Source organism: Monosiga brevicollis, genomic scaffold (assembly GCF_000002865.3).
Source record: "Monosiga brevicollis MX1 MONBRscaffold_3 genomic scaffold, whole genome shotgun sequence".
Classification (NCBI taxonomy): Eukaryota; class Choanoflagellata; order Craspedida; family Salpingoecidae; genus Monosiga; species Monosiga brevicollis.
This window is the reverse complement of record NW_001865040.1, coordinates 878,954-898,173: the sequence shown is the minus strand read 5'-3', so window position 1 is coordinate 898,173 and position 19,220 is coordinate 878,954. Positions and strand designations below refer to the sequence as shown.

The window sequence follows — 19,220 nt, the reverse complement described above, 5'->3', positions numbered from 1 at the left end:
TTAGAATCCCAGAAAAAAAAAACCGGAAAGAGGAAAACAAAAAAGGGTCTGAAAAAAAAAGGGGGGCTCCACTCACCGCCTTCGTTGATGTCAAACTCAAAGATCTGGGCACCAGAGTGTGCATCCCAGCTCTGCGCGCAAGCAAGCAAGCAAGAGCGCATGAGTATTCAATGAGTGCATGATTATATTGGGTCTGAGTCTGGGTCCGGTTCTGTGCCGACGACAGCCACTTGAATGTCACCCGTTTCACGAGTACACAGATGATCGAGTGTGACCCCATGATGGCTAACCTTGATCTGTCCATTCTGGTCACCAGTGACGAGTTGGCCAAATCGACGAGAAAACACGCTGCAGACGACAGCGCAATCGTGACTTTGCACATGTGCGCCAGTGTCTTTGGAAGCTTTGATAACCAGCTGACACAGGGTTTCCGCGCCAACCATCAGCGAGGAGGAGGGAACATGCCAAAACATGCCTACAACGACCGTGTGCACGATAAAAGGCAGCCGTTTGAGAATGTGCCAATCAAGCGAGAGAAGGAGGTGAAGTAAACAAGCAAGGTTAGAGGGCACTCATGTTATGCCAACGTACAGGAGGGCTCGAGTGGCACTGCGTGTCGCCGATGCGAGAGTGCAATGAGGCAAGTCATGTCGACCAGGTGCCAAGCACGAATTTCGCGATCAGCCGAGCAGCTGAACAGACGATCGCGCTCCTCTTGCACCGCTAGTTGCAAGACTGGTGCTGTGATGATGCAGAGGCAGGGGCACAAGGAATGTGTTTAATGACGATGCAAGACGCCTGGCTTTGGAATGCTATTCGCTCGCACGAGAAACATACTATTATGTCCTTCGAGGGAGCCGCTGGGGCGCAGACTGACGTATGGATTCCACAGCTGATGAAGTGCACCATTGTAAGGTGTACACGGGCACGCGATACCGAATGCGCAAGCTGCTCTTGCAAGTGCGCCTCTAGCAAACGAGACGCCAACAAGATACCAACGACACTTACACGAATCACGCGGTCCAGACCGGCGGTGACAACCACATTGACGCGTGAAGAAAACGCCAGGGCTTTGACGCCTTTGTTGATTCGAAACACAGTTTCACCCGCATTGCGCCGCAGTGCGTTGCCATTTGGAAACAAATGTGCCGAAGGGCCTGCATGCATGCATGCATGTGGAAGGAGCAAGCAAGTGCGTTAGTGATAGGCAGTCTGTCGTTGGCCCCCACCGTGGTTAAAGAGCCACAGGAAGCTATGGGCTTGGGCTTGGGCCCTTTGCAACACACCGTCCGGGTCGATGGCCAGGGACTTTGGCTGGAGCAGGACTGGCTCGATCACTTCGCCAATCACCATGCCTGTGGCCTCGTCATTGCTGGTCGAGGCCAGCAGGCGCACCCATGGCAGGTAAGTGAGACCTGACACCCAATCGTTGTGAACCTGCCACCGCGAGTAGGTTATGTTTCCATAATACTCGCTTGGCGTGCGCAGTTTGTCGATGGACAATTTCAGGACAGTCTTTTGAAGCTTTCCCTGCCTGCCAGCGTGGCAAACGCCGCCATATCCAAGTGGGCGCGTCAGAAGGTTTGATCGTCTTCTCAGAGGGCGAGGGGTTAGGGGTTTCGTGGTACATACCGTTGGCTCTCCTTGAAGGCCTTGCACGTGAGGCAAAACGGCGGCAGCTGAATTGCATTCAGGCAACCGGCATGGTCTCCAATTACGAGAGTCCTGATAATCCACGCCGCACAAAACCAAAAGAGGATTGGGCCCCAAAGCAAGCGAGGTGCGTCATGATGATGAGATATTTGGACCCAGCAGGGAGCAGGCTCTTTTCGGATTGGTGATCAAAAGCAAGCTCGTGAACAGTCACCAGCAGATACGCACACGTCCTGGCTCTCAGGATCAGTAAAGGAAACCATTTTCATCGGAGTGTCGGCGAGATGGATCAACTGCGAGACGTGACAACGCAAACACCTCGTGAAGAAAGGGAAAAGTGGGGGGGAGAGACAGACAGACATAAAAGAAAAAGCAGGTGACAAGAAACCGCAAGGTACTGCGCTCGAGCCTACCGCAAAATGAGGCTCCAGGGTTCGCATGTCATAGAACCAGAGCTCGCGTTCACCGGCACACACGGCAATCTATGGCGAGCCACCGATGCAATGAGTTGTGGCATCAGAACGAGAGCAGGTTCCTCGATTCAAAGTGATTGATGGAGGGCCCGGATCGACCCACGTACCCGACCCAGGGTGGGCAACAAGACCATGTCTGTCACCCAGGTATTGCCCGTGGAGCCAGCCGATGGAAGGACATGCTTTTGAGTCCACGTATCGGCACTATCAGAGCTGTTCCATATGGTTAGCGTGGCTAAAGTACATGAAAGCAAAAAAAAAAAAAAAAAAAAAAAAAAAAAAAAGGCAGGTGAGCATCGACATGTGCGTCCAAGCATTTGACGAATGACCAAGGTCGTTGCCACGGGCTTGAATCAACAGACCGTTCTCTTGGAGCACATATAGCCGGTCTTTGGGACCGGAGCTCATGGCACGAATATTGCTCCGCTGGGGCAGCGTGGCAATCTTTGCTGGCAGCTGTATTGGCACCTGCAAAGAAAAACGAGCCACACAAGACACTCATAAGACCATCCTCCCTCGAGCGTCAAAGCACCAGACACTTGCAGCCAGTCAGCGGGCGTGAGCTGAAAGCGGCTCCGGGAAGAGATTTCCAAGCATGGTTCACTTGCATGTTTGGCACGAGCACTCGCGTCGTTTTTCTTTTGAAACTCCAGCATCATGTAGGTGGCAAAATTATCCTGCACCAGAGAAGCTGGGTGAATATCCACGCCAGCGCAAGCACTGCAGCGGCTTGAGCGTCAGCAAAACATACCCAGGAAACCAACTGAGTGCCCACTCGCATTTTCTCGTAAAGATTGCGCAGGTACGTGTCGGCATCAGCGTGCTACACAGGAGATGATGAAGAATAGTTTTAGCGATCTGTTACGACTAGCGTGCCATTGACTGAATACAGATATTGGGCGGCTTGGGAACGAACATGCATCTGCGGGCGCAGGGCTTCAACAAAACCGTCAACATCGAGACCTCGCAGAGTGCTACGGGCCATGAAATGATCCTACGGGAAGACCAAAGGCATAAAGCCCAATGGTGTGAGTTTGTTGGGCGGCCACTCGCATGGAACTGGCCACTCGAACGAAAACGACTTGCCCGCAGATCTTCGAGTGTAGCTACGCGCCATTCATCTTCAAGCTAGAAATGAGCAAGAGACAAGAGTGAGCGCCAATAACCGAATGGACTTGAGTTGGCAAGGAGAATGAAGAGCGATACACACCCGAATAGCTGCCCGCACGCTTGGGCGGCGATGTGCCTTGGCTTCCTCCAGCCTGTCGTTTGTCCCGTGATGAAAGAGGTGCAATGGCGTGAGCAAAATGACGCAAACAGGATTGCCTCACCATGGTGGAAAAAGTTGAGGCATCAAAGGAGTTCCCACTTCTTCTCTAATGTTTCGTACCTGGTACGCTGGAGTTGCTGGCGTTCTTGCTCATCCTCAACCACGCGCGCGCTTGCCCTTGTTGGAGCAAGAACAGAGGTGAGCACAGCCAATGTTCCCTGGCAAGATCCAGAACGGCTTGGCTCATAAAGGTCGGCTGCAGCCGTCAAAATGCGCCTCACCTGGCCAATCGTCGAGCGCGGGCCGAGGAAACACGATGTCTGCAAGCGAAGAGGCACAAGGGGCATGAGCACACTGTTGATTTGGTTCAGGCAGGAGGAAGCAAACACTCACGAAAGCTGGCGGATGGAGCTGCGCCGATCTAGCTCATCAAACTCCTCCGCCATGGTTGCAAGTGAATGAGAGAGCGTGCGCGGCGACGTATGGGCGGCAAGTGTTCAACAGCGGCTCGCTGGGTTTTTACGCGCGGCCACCGTGGCGGCGAGCGAGGACCAGTGCGAGAGACATTGCGGTCGCCCAAGACCAGGCCTCGGTGTCCTGTGTGAACACCACCAATAGGGCATGCACACGTATTGCCGGATGAATATGCAACCAACAGCCAGATCTGGCTCAGCCCACCAGCTGTCCCAAAATTTACAGTGTCTGAGCAAGGCGAAGGCAGCGTATAAATAGCAGAGTGGCCAAGCATAGCGACAAAAAGACCACAGCGCGGGCTCAGAAGGCAAGCAGATTGACAGGCACAGCATGGTTTGCACACTGACCATCCACGAGAAAAAGGACGCCAACAAGTTGCGTTCAATCGAAGCTCCGGTGCTCAGGCTGCGCACGGCTGCCTGTCTTCCCTTTTCAGTAGGACCACAGATCCAACATGGGCACACACAAAAGTCGCGAGACAATGATCTCATCAACCACCCTGTTCGGCACCGATTGATCAACTGCAAGCGAACAATAAAAAAGGAAAAAGGAGGGAGCTGCACCAGCCCGTCTCTTGACCGCCAACCACCGCAGCCCCGCCACATCGACAGCAAGAAGAGAAGAAAAAGCAAAAATCCATCGAAAAAACACTGCCTCGTTTTCTTTCTAAGAAGTAGTGTGTCGTTTGCTACACTTTATAGATCCGGGTCGTCAAGGTGTTGAGGATGCAACCCGCTCATCAGCCGCGTTTCAGTTGTCATGTGCTGACAATTCCAAGCTGGCTGTTGTCAGATAAAACGGAGACACAGAAAAAAAAAAAAGAAAAAAAAACCACCGGAAGGCGTGTGTCGGCAACGTGCTCGGGTCAAGAGGCCCTACTTGGTCCTGTGAAAGTGGAAGGAGGAGGGAGGAGGGTAGGCGAGGGGCTGACGGGTGAGGGTTTTCACGCTCAAACTGAGGGCCTGTGAGCGAGGGTGTATCGATCGACCATGGCCCGGGGACACGTGCTTGTGGACACGATGTCCCTCTTACAAGAGTGTCGCGAGCTGGCATACGCTCAGCCGATAGTGGAGCGTCGAGATCCGCCCTCTGCCATCGAGTTCGTACCCGAGTCCATGGTGCACGCTGTCAGCCTGCGTTTGATTTTGCTTGCCTCGGCAATGTGATGAGCGCCTTTGGCACCCTGATCTTGGGGGCAAGCCATCTGCCCTCGATGACTACATCATGGGACAAGAAGCTTGTAAATCTCTGACCAACTGCGAACCTTTGTTGGTTTTTCGCTCATAGATTTTGGCGGGACTTTGTCTCACCCAATCGCCCCTTGATCATCCGTGGTGGCGTTTGCCATTGGCCTGCCTTTGAGAAATGGTCGCTGGACTACCTTCAAACCCATTATGGACACCTTGACGTCTCAGTCGAGGCAACCCCGACCGGCTACGGTGCGCGCGCGCGCTCACTCCCTTGCCCCATCGAGCACAAATCTGACACTTGGGCACCAAGCTCACAAGCGCGCATGCAGGCGATGCTGTGCTCGAGCGTGAAGGGGCAGAGCCTTGCTTTGTGCTGCCAGAGAGCCAGCGGTGGACCTTTGGAGACTATATTGCCCACTTGCGGCGTCCGACAAAGCCCGGCGTGTTTTACATCTCTCACCAAGACAGCAACTTGACGGCTGAGACTGAATTTGGCGCGCAGTTGCTTGCCGATGTGGCAGGAGCAGAATTGCCCTTTGCCTCAGAAGCCTTTGGCGTGCCACCCGACGCCATTAATTTTTGGATGGGCGGTGCGGACGCAACCACCTCCCTCCACAAGGATCACTACGAGAACACGTACGCTGTCCTGCGCGGTCGGAAACATTTCACCCTGTACAGCCCCCCCAGTGTCGTGGTCCTGCCCACGCGAGAGCTGCCCACCTATCAGTACGTCCAAGACAAGGCGACGGGTGCCTTCGAGGTGGTGCAGCAGGACGCGGCGCCTCGACCTTGGATCGTCTTTGATCCTGAGCAACCCAACCACCGCACTCGCTATCCTGCCACGACTGCCCTCGAGCGAATTGACATTACTCTGGAAGCCGGCGATCTTCTCTACCTACCCAGCCTGTGGTATCATCAGGTGGGTCTGGACCGTGTCGTCAGACAGAGATGGTTTTAAATTGGGTGTTATGCACAAGGGTTCAGAGCGCAGCTCTTGCAACCCATCACTCGTTTTGCCTCTCCAGTGCGAGCACTTGCATAACCGGCACCTACAGACACGTATCCGCACCCAGAAGGGAAGCAAGACCTCGTTGCCTTCCCGCCACAACAACACTTTGGTGGGATCGATACACATGTGCTACCTCAACCCTACAACCTCATCACACAAACTATTCTGATCGACACGTGCAGGTCAAACAGGATGGCGATGCCGACACGGCCGGCCAGTGCATCGCCGTCAACTGCTGGTATGACATGCAGTATGACGTCAAGTACGTGCTGCACCAAGCCTTGGAGCAAGCTGGGAGCCTGGGCAACACCACATCCGCGGCAGATTAGTAGAGCACAGAGCCTCGCCGCTGTGGCAGGCCTTCGTCCAGGGCGCCCAGATGATGAAGCTGGCGCAGTCGAGTAAAGTGCAGCTTTGCCACTCGCTCAAACTCGTTGTGCACTGCGTGCCCGAGGGTCAGCGAAGATACACAGGCACAACCCGGAATAAGCGACATGCCAAGCTGTGCGTTCGGCAAGCCAGACGAGACTCCCAAAAGCACACGGGGCAGGCCCACTTGGATGGGAGATAATCGAACCCAGACTTTCCGAGTGCTGAGCCTTGACACCCATGCAGAGTAATGCAGACGTACCGGCTTCCGCATAACCTTTATCTGGTCGCTTCAGAATGTGCTGAAGTCCATGCATGATACCGCCTGTGATGAGCACGGCCTCTGTACCGCGCAAGCTGCATGGGGCCACATTAACACAAGGGTGGCGCTCGACATTAGTCAGGGCTACAATCGTTGCAGGATGACCCCAAAAATGACCATTACAATTGCTGGTGCCAGAGTGTTGAAGGGTGTGGTGTGAAAAGCACACCTTTCCAGATATTCAAAATCCAGGGAAAAGGGATTGAGCGGTGTGGGCACAGTGCACAGCTCGACCAGCTCAGCGATCATATCCCAAATACTAACATCTGCACGACATGGAGTGTCAGTCAGAACAACAAAACGCCCAGGTGACTTGCATGCACAGCCGCGAGCTCATGTCGGAGCCGTACCATCAGACAGCCACGTGGAGGTGGTCTTGAGCCGCAGGGGACTGTCCTTGCTTGCTGCATCCTTGTCTGCCAGGTGCACCAGCCGCTCGTGGTTGTTTCGTACCTGCACAAGCACCATGTGATATTCATCGATGAGCATGTCGTCACCGCACAGTCAGTTTCTCCTTTTAAGCAGATGGGTCCATCAAGGCCCGGCAACTTCAAAAGTTGGGTGCAGCCACTCGGGACGCACCCAGACGTAAGGACACGAATAGCGGCTGTATCCAGCAATCAAAAAGACAGTAGTGTTGGGGTCCACGTGCTCCTCCAGTGCGCTGGGGCTGGCTGGCGGGAGACCAACGTCAATATAGCCGTAACCGCTCAACACGCGCTGCGTGCCGGCGGAGAGCATCAACGACTGCTGGTTGCGAGGCAGTCTCTTCATCTGCAAAGAAGAGGCCAGGGAAGCCACGGGTGTAGCTGTGGATATTTCATTGGCCACTGTCACGATCAGCTCCTCCTTGCCCCGCAAATAGAGCTCAATGTGTTTGAATCCCTGCACGTCACGCAAAGGTGAGACATCCCGGAGCCGCAAATGCGCGCCTTGCCAGCCAACCATACAACGCACATGAATGGCCCCAGCCCGCCACAGCTCGCGCAAAAACATGCTTAGCTTTCGCTTGCGGTTCTCATCGATCTCTGCCTGACCCGGCTCCGCCGGCGCCGCCTGTGCAGCCGATGCTTGTGCAGCCGTCGCCATGTTGTAGAGAGAGAGAGGAAGTGCATCTTCTCGATTGTCAGATAATATTTCAGGTGGATACGGAAGTGTGATTTTGTGTAACGGGTTGCCATCACGAGGTCAATTTATACCCCGAGCTTGTTCACTGACCCCGTTGGCGCCTCTCGCTGTCCCCTTGGAACCTTCATCATGGCTGAGCTCTCCCCGGTTCTCAAGGTATGTCTGCCCTGCATGTCGTCGGCGGTTGGCCCAGCTACTTTTGTACATCTTTGCTGGGGCTAGAGGCTTTTGGGGAGGCGAGCCAATTCTTTGCGAGCCCGTGGCACAGCGGTGCTTCTCCAAGCGAGTCGCACCTTGATTGATCGTGCGCATGCACGATTTTCCCCCGTGCCCACTCTGACCGGTCGCACCTTGTTGCACAGTTCTCGCGCTGGGCTGCGCTGCTTGCTGGCGTCACCTACGGTCTCATGAGCCACCGTAAGTCTTTTCAATGCAGGACACTCGCGCGTGTGCCGTATTCTTCGCATTGAATAGCGACCTGGTATTGCATAGGCTCTCTGGCCCGCACTGAGGCGGCACATCAGGAGAAGGAGGCCAAGAAGGCTGCCGCCAAGGCCGCCAAGGAGGAGAAGGCCCGCGCAGAAGCTGCCAAGAATGGCCGTGCGTACCTGCTTCTCGCTGCTCTTCACGCCTCGATTGTTCAATTGTCTTTTTGTCTCCGCGAAGGGGGGCCACTGGCCACGATGCCCCAACCATCCCATCTTGCCTCCACCTTGATCTTTGACAAATGCGCTTGCCCGGTATAATTGGCTTTGCTCACGATCAACCCGCATGCTTGTTTGAAGCGCAGTGATCACTGACCCCAACGCCCCTGGTTTTGACCTGGAGAAGGTCTTGGTGGCTGCTGCGGAAGGCCGTTTGTAAGAGCCCACCACGCGCGTGCGTGTGATTGGACGACTACCCACCACAATCCTGCCGATCCATCAGGCTCGGTAATGCACGATATCTTCGTGCCTACGTTTTCGTTTTTGTTTGGTTTTTCCCCTTTCTCCTCCTCGGTGCTGTCACTCCTACAAAAGCTATGCTTTTATCCCACCAGATTTGTGTTGGGAATCCAGCATGCATGTTGTTTCCTTCGGCACGTATAGACAAGGCTTCTTTTTTTGGTGTGTCTTCTTTTGGATGATCGGAAAGAGGCTCAACTCTTCTCTCCCATCGACAGCCCGACCCTACCCCCCGCCCCGGCCCTCCTTTTTCGGGGTGCACCCCTTGGCCTTTGCGTTTGTCGTGGCAATGCGTTACCACCAAACCGTCGCCTCCTTGTTTGAATGCAAGTCTGACTTGGCCTGCCAAAAAAAAAAAAAAAAAAAGAAAGCCTCCAAAAAATTGCAACTAGCTAATGGCAAACAGCATCATTATCGAGCTCCAAGGAATGCCCTATCTCGTTGAAACATTTGTGGAAGGTATCAGGTGCTTGGGGAATAGATTGATCAGTGCATCCTCCCCCGCTTGGAGCTGCGCCATGGGTCGGTTTCACACGAGAGTGCCCGTGCTGGCGCATGCTTCCCCTCGCCCGTTTCTTGGAAGACGCTGAGAACCACGGGGAAATGGGACCACTTGAGAACTCTTGGCGCTTCGCTTCTGCACTTGCACAATCTTAAAACACACCGTGCCTATGAAAAGTTCCGACCGTGAGAAAGAGCCACTGGACACATGCACATCCCTTGGGCTGGAGAGTAACAACCACATCACGCCTCAAATGGCAATTTTTGTGAGGAAGAACTGAGACCTCGTACCACGGCTCGTCAAGAGAGTCCACACGGAAGAAAGCATCATAGCGCTCTTGGAACATCTCAAGCTCAATGACCAAACGCGAGACTAAATGCCGCGAGCCGTTGCGGGAGACACACGATGAGCAAAAAATAAAAAATAAAAAGCGCAGCCCCACAGGGTGCGATCACCTCCAACCGAATGCCCCATCCGGACTGCACCAACGACCTACTCTGGCTGGAGAAGGTGCCAACAAAATGCTTGGCTGATGTCAAGATATAAACCTCGCACATGAGATTGTCCAGCGAACGCTGCGAGTAGCGTGTGCCTTGCTGCTGGGCAAGCTCAGCCCCTGTTGCCCGTGAAAAGCCAGTGCCAGTCAGCACACATTTGTACAAACTTCAAAAGCCAGCAACAGCAAGCCCAGATTTCAGGTCACACCTTCGGGGTTCCAAACGATGCGGTTGTGGCGGAAGCTGGAGATGGCTGAGCGTCCGCGTTCTTCAAAGATCTTTGGTTCATCGGTGGCAACAAAGGCTGTGGTATTTGCGGTAAAATCATAAAAGCTATGCCAGTACACTTCGGGGTCTGGAAACAGTTTGTGGTCTACGTGCTGGAAATACTCGCGCCACACATGCAACTGCACATGGTGCACCAGTGGTGGGGGAAGCAAAGTGAGGGCCGCAGGGCTAGAGGCTAGAGACGAGGGCTTGCATGCAAAAACACAAACGGCGGTATATCCGGCAGCAGGTCTGACCTTGGCTTCGCTGGCAAGCTTGTCAGTCATGCGGATGTGTACACCAAAGTCCACTGGAAGTGTCAGCTTGAGCTCGGAGAGCTTGCCATTCAAAACGCGCTTCATGCGCTCGCTGGGCCTGATCAGCCAGCCCACAAGCTGGCCAACTACCCAAAGCTTGGCAGGCATCTCACGACCGCCCATGCCCTTGAGCGCCATTTCATAGTATATTGATGTCTTGCCAAGCGAACCTCCGAGGTGCGAGTCGACGGCAAACTGCTCAACCGACTTTACGTTGTTGATTGTCACGGACTTGCCTTTGTACGGGGCAAAGAAGCAATCCCATCCGGTACAGTCGCGGAGTTCGCCAATACTGTAGGGTTCGACCTCCGTGCCTTCAAGTATCATGGTCTTCTTGCTCATTAGAGCTCGATGTAGGCAGACAACAATGCGGTGCAAGCGACAGCCAAAGCCACAGCGCGAGCGAATGACACAGTGCAATGCACGCTCGGGTGAAGGATTCAGCTGGTAAGTGTTCAGATCCTTCATGAGCTGGTCGCGGGCTGCCTTGAGCAGTTGAAGCTCGGTTTCATTAAACTTGTTGTAGGGCGGTAGGTGTCCGTAGGGCAGCTCTTTGCGGCCTCCCTTGTCCAAGGAAGGACAGGTCACTGACGATTCTGGTGACACGACATGGTGGGCACCGGGCATGTCATCAGCCTGGCCAACATTTCGCGAGTGTTTGGCCGCCTCAAGAGATTCCGCTTGTGGCGCCGGTGCTGGTGCATCTACCGCACGAGATCCAAGCTCGCGCAACGAATTATGCATGGCCTCGACATTTTCTTTCATCGTCACCAGCTCTGAAGAGTGCCCCCGAGCATGGTTTTGCAATTGTTGCAGCATGCCCAGCGTCTTGTCGGCACGCTGCAGCAAATCTGCCAGAGACTCATGCAGGGCGGCATTGTGGGACGTGATCGCTGGTCGGGACGTGCTTGAGGCCCGGGTCTCCTTGTTGCTTCGCAACGATTCCTGAGAGTAAAAAGTGTGAGACAACCCTGAGGAATGAGGCACCGCGGAGCCTTGAAGGGCAAAATTGTCAACGCTCTGGCCGATGGGGGTTTCTCCGCCATGGCACCTAAGAGATGATCGAACAGGCAGGTGGCAAGCGCAACTTACGAGTTCGGCGCGGGTTTGAAGCAGCTCGTGCCACGAGTAGCCGAGCAGAAGGACTATGGCCAGCGCCAAGGCGGCATAGGCCAGGGTCGCCACGCGAGGTGTTCGCATCGTCACAATGTGGGGCACCTCGCGTCCACCACAGCAACGGCACAGTCGATGAGATTGCGGCTTTCGCTGGCCAATGACGCCGCGTTTGATCCCAGACAAAACAAAAAATGGTCGGCCACGTTCACGCCGTCACTGTTGCGCCTCCAAGGCCGGACCAGCGCATGCGCGCTTCACGGCAAATCGAGGAGAATTCAGAAACAAAATAAAAATTCTCAAGTGATCCGATTGAACACCCCCGTCCCCCCCTTCTAAGCGATTTTGATACCAACGTTCGTGTGAAAGTTGCGTGTGATGATCCTTCTTTCAGTTAGTCACACAATTTCCATCAAAACAGATTCTTGTGTGTTTTTTTTTCTTTCCAAACTCGTGCAAAAAATGTATTCGAGAGAGGGATGGCAGATCGTGGAGGATGATTGTTTAATTGGTCAGGTATACGCGACTGTTATGATGGTGGGATCGACCAAACAGCAAGCTGCACTGCAATCACAAGACGCCATACCTACAAGAGGCAGTGGTGAGTCGAAAGAAACGCCCAGCCGATGCTGCTGCGGTCGGACAGTTCGGTTTGGATACGCAACCAACCAGGGTTCGTCAAGCGAGTCCACGCGAAAGAGTACATCATAGCGGCGATCATACATTTGCAGCTCGGCCACCATTCGCGACACTGTCACCCAACACGTGGACGGGTGAGCGTTGGCGTCAAGCGGAGGGGGCTAAGCAGGCTTCAGCATATCAGGGTTCCATGACTTGAAAAATGAGCGCACCTTGACTCGAGAAGGTGCCAACAAAGTAGCGGCAAGTGGCCATGACATAAATTTCAAACATGAGGTTGTCCAGCGACGCTTGGGAGTAACGGGTGGTTTGTGACTGTGCCAAGGTCGCGCCTATATTGGCACCACGACCAGCAGATCACGGTTTACAAGCGCGAGACAAGGCCAATTTGAGTTGATGCCGTGAATGTAGGCAGGCAGAGCCGCGATTGACATGCTACATTCAGCAGGCATATAAAAAAAAAGAAAAAAAAAAAAGTTACCTTCGGGATTCCAGACAATGCGGTTGTGCCGAAAGTTGGAAATGGACGAGCGTCCTTTTTCCTCAAAGATGCTGGGTTCATCAGTAGCCACAAAGGCCGTGGTGTTGGCTTTAAAGTCGTAAAAGCTGTGCCAATACACCTCGAGGTCTTGCATCAACCGATGGTCCACGTGCTGAAAGTACTCGCGCCAGACATGCAACTGCTCGTCATCACACACGTGGTGAGGGCAGTGCGAACGGTGGTTGGCACGGTGCGCTGGGGCGGCTCATAAATTGAACAGCACGTTTGATGCACGCAGGTGGCGAGCGCGTGCCAATCGGACATACCTTGGCTTCGCTGGCCAACTTGTCGGTCATGCGAATGTGGACTCCAAAGTCCACAGGCAGTTGAAGCTGAAGCTGGGATGTGCGATCATGCACAAACGCCTTGAGTCGTGCATTCGGGCGTACAAGCCAACCCAAGAGCTGACCCACAAGCCAGAGCCGGGCCGGGTCCGTGCGCTGATCAAACGCCTGCAAGGCTTCTTTGTAATACGGTGCCTGCTCGGACAGGGGGTCATGAAGATGCGAATCCACGGCGAAATCGAGCGTGTCGACACCCAGGGACAGGTCCACGTTATCATGCTTGTATTTTTCAAAAAAGCAATTCCAACCCCGGCAGTCGGTGAGGCTGCCCGTGGAGTAGGGCGTTGTCTCCTCGCCGTCAATGATCATGGTCCGCTCTTGTTCCAGGGCACGAAAAAGGCAAACGCAGAGGCGGTGAATGCGACACCCAAAGCCACATGAAGCCCCGATCCTACATTTGAGCAATTTTTGCGGTGCCGATGCCAGCTGAATGCGTTGAAGATCAGCTTGCAGCTTATCCGCAGCACGGTTAAGACGCGCCTTATTCTCGTCGCTCATCTCTCGGTACTTGGGCAGCTGCGGGTATGAGAAATGTCGCATGGGCATCTCAACATCGCCTTGATCCCTATGCTTCATCGGAGCCGGGGCTGGAGCCGGGGCCGGAGCTGGGGCTGGGGCCGGTGGCTTGGCTGCCGCCAGGGCTGCGGCACGATCCTGCTGTTGCTGCACCGCCTGTAAGTGGCTCATGAGCTCCTTGAGATCTTGGGTTAGAGTCTTGATCTCACGCACGGCTGCACCATCAATGCCGCTCAACGTAGGTGGATTCGCTCGGACGGGGGTCGTGGCCGCACGCTGCTGCACAGCATGCAACAGTTCACTATGCAACACTTGCAGCTGCTGAACATCGGCGCGAAGAGCTGCCAGCTCCGAGTTGGGGAGGTCCACCGGCCGCATAGGGTCTTCAATCGCCCGGCTCAGCTTGGCCTGCGCAACAGGTTGGGGGTGAGTATGGGGGAAGATGATCAAACGGATCAGCAGGCACATGCATGCACGGGCAGAGCCTTTGTCCACTCACCGCTGGAGATGCCAGAGAGCCGGGCAACGCTGAGGTATGCACAAGCACCACAACACAGAGGGCCCCCGCGACCAATAGAGTGCCCATCAGCGCGCCCCATCGCAGCCGAGCCATGTTGAACGCGAGATCTGTCCAAGCACATACGTCCAGGGAAAAGGGGGCTTTGTCTTATCTTTGATAGAGCTAGCCACAAGAGTCGGTGTGTGCCTGGCCACTGTCACGCCCCACTGCCGTGAACACTGTGCAGGCCGGCAACCCGCCACAACTCTTGAACCACAACGACGATCAGCCACGGCAGCAACAGCAGGAGCCAGCCAAGAAAAAAAACATGCAGCCGTTGCAAGCTTGCAGGCAAGCTTCTCAAGCCATCCTCACTGGTGTCTGCTAAGGTTCCGTCTTCATGTCAGACTTTCTGAGATCTACATGGTGCAGTTAGCAAACATCAATAAATCGACTGACCTTCCTCGGCCGTCTCGAGGTCATCATCCATCAGCCTCCGCTTTCTTCTCTGCTTTCGGCTCGTGGCTGGTGCCGGGGGGATCATTGACTGACACACAGTCAGCATGAAATTGCTCGCGCTGGGCCTGGTTTTGGGCTGCCTGTCAGTGGCAGATGCGGCGATTCAGGTTGAGTACGTTTCCCTGGTTGTGCAAGCAGCGCGCTGATGGCTCGCACGCGTCATTCTCACATCCACTGACATCATGGTAGCCAAGTTGATGTGTTCATCGGCGGAACGCGGGGCCATGCGTGTTATCGTGTGCCAACTGCCGTAACGCTGCCCAACAATACTGTCTTGATGGCTGTCGAAAGCCGTCGCACAACCTGTGGCGATCAAGCCCCCAAGGATATTGAACTCGTGCGAAGCCAAGATGGGGGCTTCACGTGGTCCGAGCCAGTCATGCTCGTGGGCAGTCTGACTGGGAATACGACCTACCGCAACCCTTACTTGACGGTGGTTCCGGGCTCCAGCACCACCGCTACACCTGACCTCGTGTTGCTTCAGTTTGTCAATTCTACTCTGGATGAACCTTGGACCACCTTTCAAATGGAATCACGCGACGCTGGCCTCACCTGGTCTTCCGCTCAACCAGTGCGTCCGCTTGGAAACAACTGATTTCTCTGTTGATTTGACCGCTCTGTCTTGTCCCGTGCTCAGTCAAATCCGTTGCTATCAAGGGCCATGTTCTGCGATCCCCCACCGCTTCCCCCGCACCGCCTTTCTCTGTGCGCACATGTCTGTCTTATGTGTCGTCTCTTTGTGGATTTTTCAGGTCAATTTGAGTGCGTGGAATGGAACTTTGGCCGGGCCAGGCTTGGGCATCACCCTTGCGCACACGCACCCAGGCCGCATTATCATGTGCGGTGCTTCGGGTTACCACGCGGGCCACTCTGCCAACGGTGTCGTCTGGTTCTCGGATGATCAAGGGGCATCCTACGTTGTCAGTGCCGTGTTTCCCGAGATGCAAGAGTGTCAAGTGGCCGAATTGGCCGATGGCACTTTGCTGATCAACTTTCGCAACAGCCACCTAAATTCAAGCTGCGACTGCCGCGCGCAGAGCGTGAGCCATGACGGCGGCCTGACCTGGGGCCCTTTGACGTACATCCCTGACCTTATCGAGCCTGTTTGTTCCGCGGGCTTGGTGGCCGCTAATGACACGCTATACTTTACCAACCCAAACAGCCGTGACCAGCGCATTAACATGTCCGTTCAGTCCTCCATGGATGGCGGCAACACCTGGTCCCACGAGGTCACCCTCTGGCCCGGCCCCTCAGGTTACAGCGTGGCGACCAACCACCCTAATAGCAAATGCAGTACGTGGGCGTGACCTTGGCCCCGCTTTTCTATTGGGAAACTGTATCTCATGACCCTTCCTTGGTTCCCTTCCCACCTGCAATGCTATAGCGCTTGGTGTGGCCTATGAGCGAGGTGAGCAAAGCTATGCGGAGCGCATCACCTTTGCCCACATCAACCTCTGCTACGAGTGAAGCATGGAGCCAGAGTCAATTTCCGTTCCCATTCTTGGAATCTGTTCCTGGGCGATGGGGTTTTGATAGGGCAAGCCTCATGATCGGGTACAAGCGCCTCGAAAAATCAAGTATTCTGCATCATTTTGAACTAAGTTTTATTTTGTGCAAGTCTTGTAGTTGTTCCCCGACCTCAAGGTTTGGCCCCAGCACGCCAATCAGAAAAGCGGGACAAGATCCCCTCACATGGACTGGCGGGCAGCTTGAATTTTTCATTCAACAAGAAAGAAGGAGAAACAAGCAGCAAGTGTATGGAACAGAATGAAAACAAAAGAGGGGGGTCAGGACTACGCATTGTTCTTGCTTTCTAAAGCTCGGATGATGCTCACGAGCGGCGATTGCACCTGATAAAAATAAGGGGCAGCCAATGAGAGGTCAACCCGTGACGAGCAGGCCCGGTCCCCAAAGCAAAACTAACCTTGTAAGAGTCCAAGACGGTCTCGAGTTTGTCGGTTTGGCTGCACATCCGCGCCACAGCAGCCAAGTCACGCGAGGCTGAAGCCACTTTCACCTCATGTTCGCCTCGGGTGCTGGAGGAGACGCTGTTGAGGAAGGTTTGCATTTTACCACGATTGAGCATGATAAACTCGTTCATTGGCTGCATGAAGGCCTCCTTCTGACCAAACTCCGCCATGTTGGCAAGGTTCTGAATGACCTTGGCCACAAGCGTCAAGTTGCGTGCCAGCGTGTCCGTAGGATGCTCAGACATCATATTGAACAGCTTGGGGTTGATGATCGCGGGGCAAAAAAGCCGCAGAAAGAGGAAGGCGCTCACTGATGTGTATTGGACATGAGCATCTCCTGGAAAGCGCTTCTTGGCCTGTTGTTGCAACACGCCAAAGACTCGGCGGAGCGGTGGTGGACACCGATCAACGGATGCAAAGATGGAGTTGCAAATGTTTTGACAATGAGTCTTGAGAATGCGGGCACTCTCGGCTGGGCGCCCGCCACGCGAATCGTCCATTTCAAATGAGCGCTTCTCATCGCAAATATCCACAATGCAGTGCTCCACCGTATCCTGCAAATAATCGATGGCAATAAACTTCATGTACTGATCCATAACCTTGGTTACAAGTGTGTTGCCACGGAAGAGGGTGCCTGGTGACTCCTCCGTTTGCATGTGGTGCGCCATGAGGTAGCCAATCAGCTCCTCGTCCCGACCATCATTGATCCAAATGCGAATGAGATGGTTTGCAAAGGCATTGAGCGATGCTCGTAAATGCTCTGCCAATGCCGATTGCAGCACCATATCCTTGCGCTCCAGCTCCAGCTTGAGAGGCTCATACGCCTTGACTGGCAAGATGACCTGGCGCATGCACGACAGCAAAGGAAACCCAAGGGGTGGCCGTGAGCAATGCGGGGGGATGGGGCGATCAAAGCGAATGCACGCTATCAAAACAAGTGAACGCTAGGGGAGGAGAAAAAAAAAAAAAAAGAAAAAAAGAGTAAAAAGGTAAAAAGGAAAACGTCAGCAGGTTGCAGACAGCCCACCTCATCTGCCAGACTGAGTTTGACGCGCACGCGACCTGCTGGTTTGCCATCAGAAGACAATGTGTACCATTCTTCTCGCTAGAGTATGCAAGCAATACGTGAGCATTGGCCAGTATATACGGACGCATACGGAGTACGAGGCAATAGCGCCCGACCCACAACTATCATCACGCACCGGCGGTGTGCCACGGAGAGAGCTGAGTACGATGGAGAGGGCACCAATTGTACCCTTGCGGAGGCCCGTGGGCACTAGCTCCAAGCGAAGGTCCTGGACAACAGTGGAAATGTTGTTCACCTCAAAACCTTCATCAAAAAAGGCGGCATTGTCCTTGACGGGCTTGGCACGGGTCCGAGCGTGCTTGCTGCCATTGAGTGAGGCTACAAAAACGACAGACCCTGACTTGACGGGCAGATCCTTGGTATCCATGATCTTGACGCTGAGGGTGGCAATGGTGTGCTTGGTGGTGGGGTCAACCATGGGACGGCCAACACCACACTCGGCGCAGTGTTCATAGAGGGCTTCAAGCCAGCTGTCGCGCTCTTGTGGAGTGTCGGTGCAAAGATGCACCTCCGACCCGTTGACCACGATCTGAAAGCAATTGGGACGCCCGAAGAGGCTATCATCGACGGTGGTGAGATAGCTGCTGCGCAGATCGATAATGCCCTTGGGCTTGATGGCGTCCTTCGTCTCAAAGCAGAAGAGACGGCTCTTGGCTGACTGGAGGGCAAAGTACATGGTTTTCCACTTTTTGCTTCGCTTCACCTTGCGGGTGATCTCACCCATTTTCTCGTAACCTCCGGGGAGGGAACGGCCCTGCAAGCGGCCAGCGTCCAGGGCAGAGACGGGCTTGGGCGGAGCCGTCGTCGGTGCCGGAGCAGTGTTACCAGCACCCACGCGACTGTATTGCACATCGCTGTAGAGATCACCATCCATGTCAGCGTCGAGCGCCTGCGGAGGCACCGCGTAGCGTAACTCAATGTCGTCCATGATTGGGGTGTTAATGTAGCGGAGCACAATCGCCTCGAGGCAGTCAAAGTGTCGCTCACCGCAGGTGTAGCGGGACTGGTCAGAGGCCTCGATGCGCATGTGCTTGATTTTATCCGGGCCCAGCTTGATACTGAGGCTGTACGGATTGCTGCTCTCTCGAATGAGGAAGGAACCGACGGGCTGGCCCTGGAGGTAGTCGATCGTCTCTTCGCGCGAGATGCGGCCGTGCAGCCATCGGGAGCGCTGGAACTGGGGCGGAAGCTGGCAGTTGGCGGCAGCCTCGCGCTCCGACTCCTCGACCCCACACGCAACCACGAGGGAGCGCGGCACAAACCCAGCCTGCTGAACGCCGGAGCGAACACACCAGAGCCAGTGGTGATCTTCATCATTGACGACGGTCATTTTGTCGCCGTTCAAAAAGCTGAGTTCATCTGGAGTCATGGCTTGGTAGTCGGCAGTAGCCATCACGACCTTGCGGGCATTTTGAGCTTGAACGGGTGTTTCCGGGCGCAGCGGAGTGGTGAGGCGTAGGTTGTCGCACAAAAAATGGTTACAGTAGAACTCGACTACATCGCCCAAGGATTGGAAGGCGTTGTCCGCCAGGAAAAAGCCGCCATACGAGTGCGATATGATCTGCAAGCCAACGCAA

General features: G+C 54.6%; 6 protein-coding genes across 6 annotated transcripts in view; 2 read left to right on the top strand and 4 right to left on the bottom strand.

Moving 5' to 3' along the window:
• Positions 1-3,842, bottom strand: part of MONBRDRAFT_31195 (uncharacterized protein) — a gene marked incomplete at its 5' end in the record, with an annotated part of 7,011 nt that extends 3,169 nt beyond the window's left edge. The window contains 16 exons of the mRNA XM_001742979.1: positions 77-131; positions 291-475; positions 592-741; positions 838-892; positions 1,009-1,157; positions 1,287-1,534; positions 1,633-1,725; positions 1,882-1,946; positions 2,067-2,135; positions 2,234-2,361; positions 2,489-2,594; positions 2,878-2,949; positions 3,043-3,120; positions 3,337-3,388; positions 3,517-3,573; positions 3,790-3,842. Coding sequence (XP_001743031.1) covers positions 77-131; positions 291-475; positions 592-741; positions 838-892; positions 1,009-1,157; positions 1,287-1,534; positions 1,633-1,725; positions 1,882-1,946; positions 2,067-2,135; positions 2,234-2,361; positions 2,489-2,594; positions 2,878-2,949; positions 3,043-3,120; positions 3,337-3,388; positions 3,517-3,573; positions 3,790-3,842 — 1,615 coding nt within the window. The remainder of the gene's footprint in view (positions 1-76; positions 132-290; positions 476-591; positions 742-837; positions 893-1,008; positions 1,158-1,286; positions 1,535-1,632; positions 1,726-1,881; positions 1,947-2,066; positions 2,136-2,233; positions 2,362-2,488; positions 2,595-2,877; positions 2,950-3,042; positions 3,121-3,336; positions 3,389-3,516; positions 3,574-3,789) is intronic.
• Positions 3,843-4,889: 1,047 nt separating this feature from the next.
• MONBRDRAFT_14782 (uncharacterized protein) lies at positions 4,890-6,398 on the top strand (the record flags this gene model as incomplete). The annotated part of the gene is made up of 4 exons (XM_001743298.1): positions 4,890-4,969; positions 5,158-5,309; positions 5,390-5,997; positions 6,288-6,398. The coding sequence occupies 4 exons, from the start codon at positions 4,890-4,892 to the stop codon at positions 6,396-6,398; spliced, it is 951 nt and encodes a 316-aa protein (XP_001743350.1).
• Positions 6,399-6,844: 446 nt separating this feature from the next.
• MONBRDRAFT_22856 (uncharacterized protein) lies at positions 6,845-7,849 on the bottom strand (the record flags this gene model as incomplete). The annotated part of the gene is made up of 4 exons (XM_001742978.1): positions 6,845-7,026; positions 7,111-7,213; positions 7,343-7,645; positions 7,718-7,849. The coding sequence occupies 4 exons, from the start codon at positions 7,847-7,849 to the stop codon at positions 6,845-6,847; spliced, it is 720 nt and encodes a 239-aa protein (XP_001743030.1).
• Positions 7,850-9,265: 1,416 nt separating this feature from the next.
• MONBRDRAFT_31193 (uncharacterized protein) lies at positions 9,266-14,181 on the bottom strand (the record flags this gene model as incomplete). The annotated part of the gene is made up of 11 exons (XM_001742977.1): positions 9,266-9,343; positions 9,497-9,557; positions 9,625-9,706; positions 9,831-9,950; positions 10,040-11,360; positions 11,508-11,681; positions 12,119-12,279; positions 12,380-12,499; positions 12,649-12,847; positions 12,975-13,976; positions 14,068-14,181. 11 exons carry the CDS (start codon positions 14,179-14,181, stop codon positions 9,266-9,268), a joined length of 3,432 nt encoding a protein of 1,143 aa, XP_001743029.1.
• A 449-nt stretch (positions 14,182-14,630) lies between these two features.
• On the top strand, positions 14,631-16,053 carry MONBRDRAFT_22854 (uncharacterized protein; the record flags this gene model as incomplete). Its single annotated transcript, XM_001743297.1, has 4 exons — positions 14,631-14,698; positions 14,776-15,157; positions 15,339-15,879; positions 15,971-16,053. The coding sequence occupies 4 exons, from the start codon at positions 14,631-14,633 to the stop codon at positions 16,051-16,053; spliced, it is 1,074 nt and encodes a 357-aa protein (XP_001743349.1).
• A 232-nt stretch (positions 16,054-16,285) lies between these two features.
• MONBRDRAFT_17576 (uncharacterized protein) lies at positions 16,286-17,407 on the bottom strand (the record flags this gene model as incomplete). Its single annotated transcript, XM_001742976.1, has 2 exons — positions 16,286-16,436; positions 16,511-17,407. 2 exons carry the CDS (start codon positions 17,405-17,407, stop codon positions 16,380-16,382), a joined length of 954 nt encoding a protein of 317 aa, XP_001743028.1. The 3' UTR covers positions 16,286-16,379.
• Between the last annotated feature and the right edge of the window lie 1,813 nt (positions 17,408-19,220).